The sequence below is a fragment of the Protomyctophum bolini genome (assembly GCF_963924005.1).
Source record: "Protomyctophum bolini genome assembly, chromosome: 3".
Lineage (NCBI taxonomy): Eukaryota > Metazoa > Chordata > Actinopteri > Myctophiformes > Myctophidae > Protomyctophum > Protomyctophum bolini.
In genome coordinates, this window is record NC_137864.1 from 29,257,027 (window position 1) to 29,263,622 (window position 6,596).

The 6,596-nt window shown below is 43.6% G+C and overlaps 1 protein-coding gene across 1 annotated transcript in view; it reads left to right on the forward strand.

The window, feature by feature from the left end:
• Positions 1-381: 381 nt before the first annotated feature.
• cxxc4 (CXXC finger 4) overlaps positions 382-6,596 on the forward strand; it is a gene marked incomplete at both ends in the record, with an annotated part of 62,749 nt that continues 56,534 nt past the window's right edge. The window contains one exon of the mRNA XM_080759749.1: positions 382-1,230. Within this exon, the coding sequence (XP_080615875.1) occupies positions 382-1,230 (849 nt within the window). The remainder of the gene's footprint in view (positions 1,231-6,596) is intronic.

Consider the following 6,596-nt stretch of genomic DNA (forward strand, 5'->3'; position numbering starts at 1 on the left):
TGTCAGCCATCACATTGTCACCAGATATAGTGATCATACAGAGTATGTAAGGTTTATTTCATTATAAAATAATGCAGAGCATAAATGATGTGTCAGCCACTTCGTCAAATGTTTACCTTTCATCTTTTTGGAAGTAAAGTTGTGTGTGTGTGTGTTGGGGGGGGGGGGGGGGGGGGGCGTGGAATATAGGGAAAATAATGTATGATGTATTTGATGTATCTGTAATTATTGTTTGTTTCATTTTTAGCACCGTGGAAGGCAAACCAGGATGGTATCGCATTGTTGGTAACCAGCTTCAATTTTGACGAAGGCCCACAGTGACCCTACTCTCCTCTCATTAGCCCTCGACCTTGCCCCCTCCTCCCTCCCTGTCCCCCAACCATGTCAAGCATAAACGCAGCGCTTTGCATTGAAAATGCACAGGCAAATGCAGACGTGTCCGCCCTGTTGCAAAAGGATAACCTGGATGGTGGATTAAGTCAGCTTTTGGATTACAATGCAGAGATGGAGAGGTACCGGTCATTTGCAAACTTTTACAAAACCAATGGGGCATTTCCACAGACGGCCAAGATTGCCCGCATCACAACACCCATTTTCCCCAGTGCCCGGATCGCCGGAATGTCCCCGTGGAACTGTGATAACGCTGCCATGCTTTGGGGGAGGAAAACGGCAGCGGCAATAAACCCTAATAGGACCGGCATGCATAGAAATGACTCCCAGAGGCCGGGGAAGCCTGGCGTGCTGCCAGAGACGCTGCAAATGGCAAATAATAATTTCCTCTCTACCTTATCCCCTGAACACTGCAGACCTCTGGCAGCGGGAGGAGAATGCATGAACAAGCTGAAATGCGGCGCTGCTGAAGCAGAGATAATGAATCTCCAGGAACGCGTTGGAACTTTTTCCGCCATTCCGGCTTTAGGGGGCATCTCATTACCTCCCGGGGTCATCGTCATGACAGCCCTTCACTCCCCCGCAGCAGCCTCGGCGGCAGCCGTTACAGACAGTGCGTTTCAAATTGCCAATCTGGCGGACTGCCCACAGAATAATTCCTCGGCATCCAGTGGAAACCCGGCGAAGAAGAAGAGGAAAAGGTGTGGGGTCTGTGCGCCCTGCAGGCGGCTAATCAACTGCGGCGTGTGCAGCAGTTGTCGGAACCGCAAAACGGGCCACCAGATCTGCAAGTTCAGGAAATGCGAGGAGCTGAAAAAGAAGCCTGGCTCATCGCTGGAGGTGAGAACCAGGGGAGGCTGCACACCCCCCCCCCCTTCCCACCTCCCCACCCCTTTTCTTTTGTTATTATCCCCTTGCACTCCAAAGCATTAACCTTTTCATCCAGTCACGTTTCTAAGCCCTTGAAAATTGTTTCCATGCCCACCCATGCCTGAACGACCCCCCCGGCTTCTCAAATCTGCCTACCCGCCTAGCCTAATTGGCAGTAATTAGGGGTGTTTGTGCGGAGCGCAAGCTGAGCTTGGCTCAGACACCCCTAATTGCTGCCAGTCAGCGCCGGGGCTGGAACGCATCCGAACAACCCTGGGCTTGGCTCAGCTCCAAGGCAAGGCTGGGAAATGGTTTTTCAGCAGCACAGAGCCATCCCTCTCTCTGCACTCGGTCATTTTAACCAATTATGGAAACCGTCTCTAGACGGGGCGGGAAAGGGGGGAGGTGGTGGTGTAGGGGGGAAAGGGGGGGGGGGGGGGGTGTGTGAGAGAATCAATATCCCACAAAGCCTCAGCCTCCGACCACCGGGAAGATGCTGAGAGCGATGGCAGGGGCTGCTGATGGTGTTTCTCAAAACACCATCCCCAGTAACCCCCCCATACACACACTCCAACACCACCACCTCACATAGGGGATTGAGCCGCTCCAGTAGACCGATCTTCCCACTGATCCTATATGAATTGATTGCGCATATGAGGGGGTTGAGGTGAAATCATTTTATATTCTATTTGGGCCGCATTATGGGCCAAGTATAGATCAGTCTACTGAGTGATGCACAGAATGGGGGGGGTCTGGGCATTGGGGGGGGGGGGGGGGGGGGGGTGGGGGGGTGCAATGAAATCAGTGCGATAGAGGCACTTCCTGCACAACTCCTAAACAAAGGGGAAGATGAAAATATACATTTGCCACCAATGTAATTGACAGGTAGTGGGAGCATTCATTGGAACACATTGAAAGGGTGATGTTGTTTTTAATTGCTGTATTGTAATTGATTTATTTACGGACTGACATTTACTGCATCGCAGGACCAACGCAGAATTATAATTGTAAAAAAGGAGCTAGGGTGGTGTTCATCCTGACAATTTGAACTGCCTCCATGACTCTACATGTACCCTCTATGGATGAGTCACCGACAGATGCACCTGAGGGCCAGATGATTGGGCTAATTAATTAAGTTATTACACAGAATAAAAAGAGGTTAATCATGAAATATTACTTAACCACTTAAGCACTATGTACTTCGTCCTAGGACAAATAGCGGAAATAGACGATCCACAAACTCTACAAACTTACTTAAATTGTGGTCTAGTACTGTAAATTGAACAGTTATACATTTGTCCAAAATAGGGAAAGGGGGGAAATAAATCTACCGTACATAGGGTACAGACAGGATGAGTCCTTCCTTCACAATGTGTCAGTCATGAGTGCTTATGATTGGGAATAGAACTAGAGAAATCTTTTGTTTCTCATTGGAAATTCATTGTTTTGCTTAGATTTTCAATGAACATTGTCACATTGTGATCATGCCTTCTGTTATAAAGCACTGTGTCCAGTGCTCACAGCATGTCATAGTGAAACTGTGAAAATATGAATAATTGATCACAGACAATGCACTTTACCTGAGTGTGTGACTGTGTGTGCTCATACATGTCCTAGCTAGAACAGTGGTTCCCAAAGTGGGGCCCGGAGACCCCCAGGGGTCCTTGAGGGAGTTCCAGGGGATCCCCAGCTAAATGATATAGTTAGGAACCAAATGGACCCTTATGGGTCTGTACCGTCTGTAACTCAGAAAGAGTATAAAGTTTGGGAACCAATGTCCTAGAAGGCCATGTTGTGATGAGGGAGTGAAAGAGAATATTACACATAGTTAGTATTTATTTATTCGTTTTTCAAGGCATATAAGTCCTGAGCACAGTGTGGAGATTATGCTGGTTAAAGCGTGGATGTGTAGGACTCAGTGTCCAATGTGACGGGATGCTGCTATGTGAAGCTATGTTGCTAGTTGCTGTGTAAATGTCAGTGTTTGGTGATTTCTGCTGCAGTCATGTCTCTTTGCTGGGGTGGACAGAGCTAATCAGTGATTGACAGGGGACAGTGAAACATCAACTGAGTTGACCACTTTACCTTCAAAAAATAGACAAAAATAACAAAATCTGTTGACTAACCTTGTTTTACCAGAGCCGTCTTTGTAATACATTCTCTAATGGAGATTTTCACCCCTAAGTGTAAACGCTATTTCTGCCTTACTTTAGTTCCCTTCTTTTTGTGCTCCTTGTGTAGTGTGCCTGTAAATTATTTGTTTGCTAAAGCTTTTAATTGAAGTTTCAAGCCTTAACCACTTAATCACAGTAATCAGCGATTCCCAACTTGTGGGCCGGGGGCCACTGGTGGGCTGTGAGAGACTAATGACAATATAACATGAGTCATGGACATTTTAATAATAGAGATATAACCTTTTTAATGGGTGTAAAAAGTTTTTTTCCTTAAAAAATAAATAGGAAAGTATATGTAGTATAGGAATACTATACTACATTGGTTTCATTGAACCAAGCCGTAACATGATCAATGTGTTTATCACCATCGGATTCGATTTTATTGATAGTTAAAATAATGCTCTGAGAATGCACTGATTGACTTAAGTGGTCAGATGGGTCTGCCAAAAACGCTTTCAAGATTTTCAAGTGGGTTCTGTTTGAGAAAAGGTTGGAAACCACTACCCTATATACGTTTTGACCATGGTTCCCCTTTGGTCTACCTCATTTCCCCCCCTCTACACCAAATCTCTGTGCTCAAAAGTACCAGATTTGTTGTGAGCTTGTAGATTTGCTGTTTTCGCCAAAATGTTCACTTGTTATGGCATGCCTAGATTAGGGACGCTAGGGTTCAAATGGTTAAAATCTCTACAACATCATATTGCAATTATTATTGTTTAATATTGAGATTGATAACATGATTACATGGTTTGGATCATATTTTATATGTTTATGCATTGTTTAGTTTCTCTGAAATTGGAGCTACTAATACCAAGGGGCTTGATTGAAATGAAAGATTATCCCCAACGTGCAACTTTATCTACACTACAGCATCATGGAATATCATTTAGGATGGCAGAAACACTTTTTTCTTCCCTGCTGTTTTACTGTATTTGTTCTGTGCACCAAATCCAGCCGGGGACTACAGTACAGATTTCCACGGTTAATTTTCAATGTTGTACCGCATTATCTTTTCCAATATGAGAGACAATATGACGTAAATTACACATGACATAAATTTCCCTTCATTGTCAATGCGTTTACTAAACAAACTTTGAACTAAAGACAAACATTAAACCTGTGTATAACCCTCAAAAAGAAGAAAGAAAGCATCTGCAACTTGAATTAAGGTGACTTCATTGATTGACATCAAATAGGGCCTGTCAGCTCAAACCCACAATGCAAAACTTTTCAAGAGTTTTGCGCAAAAATGTAAAAAGAACCACCGCATCTGCTAAAAAATTTTTTTAAGTGAGGTGCTGGAGTCACAAAGGGATAATGAAAAAAATAAAGGGAAGCCTTATTTTGCACACAAACTTATGTCAATAGCATTACAATTTTTTACAAAACAAAACAGTACAAATTCCATTTCCCATTTCGAGTGTGTTTGTTTTCTATGTAACACCAGCGCCGCTATTCCAAAGCCCCTTCAGGTAATTTCTTAAAACTATTTCTAGCAATGGGATAATATTTTTTTGGGTCTGGTTGAGCTGGTCATTTTGAAAGTAGCTCTCAAGTCAAAAAAGTGTGGTCTCTTCAGCTGTACAGGGAAAAAGAAACGCTCAATAATCAAGTTTGAAGCTTTTAGAGTTCACAATAAGTCTCATCAATATTGAGGACAAAATATACAGTATGCACAGTGCATAGCGATTATAGTATGAAATGTGTTAAGCAGGGAAACCTATTGTCTTTTTTTACATACAATATAGTAATTTAGTTTTTCAGTACTTCGATGAATTCAAGCTGGTTGATGAAATATGAAAATGTAATGAAAGATACAGTATTTTACAGCATACAACTTGATTTGTTTACCTAGGATTCTGTGTACAGCTACAGCGGAACTTGGTGTGCTTGCATGCGTGCGTGCGTGCATGTTTGTACTTTTATTACTATACATACAGTATGAGGCACAAATAGTATAGGTATAGGGCGCGTTCGGAAATACCGCACCGGAGCACACTGGCCTATTCGTTTGCATTGCACAGTGCGCTCAGTGCGCTATTTCCGAACGTGCCCATAGTATAATTTGAAAAATATACCAAGACAAATTTCCTTTCCTCACAAGATAAATGTTTGTTTTATGAAAAAAGTTTTTCTTTCTATTTTCTCTTATTGTTCTCTTTGTTTTGTTACAGTAGGCTTACAATTAGGAAAAGATTCAAGTAGACAACCCTTTATCGATCCCAAAGCATACATTCTGATTTCATACTGCAGTTATGAAACCAATGCAGGTTCAGCCCCCGAAACAGGGACCCTTAACTCACTCACTGCATGTTCCTGCATGCGCACGCCCATTCATTGACATGTATACGCACCATCTACTGTCTGTAGGTGTTGCATACAGGCAACGACTGGTTGACATGCATCAACAATTAATTCAGACACTCATTGTTCATGTTTTCTGATTGCTTAGGTGTGCGTGTGCTTAGATGTACACAAACAGGATAAACGTCTATAAAACCGAAAATGAGACAATTTGGTCTGATGTTGCAAACTGAGACATGTTAGTGTTTTGGGGATATTTGTCTGGACTAGGGGGGCCACTCGGCTTGAAATCGGAACAATCCTGGCCAAACATACATAATGGTCATATGGGGTTGGGGTTAACCTTGTATCCCAGGCTTGCATTGCAAAGTGAACAGAAGGGAGCAGGGCCGCTGACAGTATGTGCATCCAATAGCTGGGAAGGACCTAGCCCATCATGTACACCAGGGTTACCCAATTAGCCATCTGCGGCCCGCAGAGCGCCCCCTTGTGGCCCCTGGGGGTGGTCCCAGATATAAATGGCATTAAATGGGGGTCAGTAGCCTCTGCATGCACACTGGGGGTACTTTTCAAATGGGGTCTTGCCCTGAAAATTAATTTTCAGGGCAAGACCTCCACCTCGCGGGTGACTCTTCTCCCTTCTGGCTCCAAAACAATGGAATGAACTTCCCATTGCAAAAACAACTGCAGAGTCACTCCCAATCTGAAAACTCACCTCTTGAGACTCCATCTTACTCCGTAGCACTTGCACTATCCTCGACAACCTTACAGGCGTGCAGTATATGCAAAGGCTAAACTTATAATTTAGATAGCATTTTATGTAGACATAGCACTCTATAATGTATATACTCATAGCTT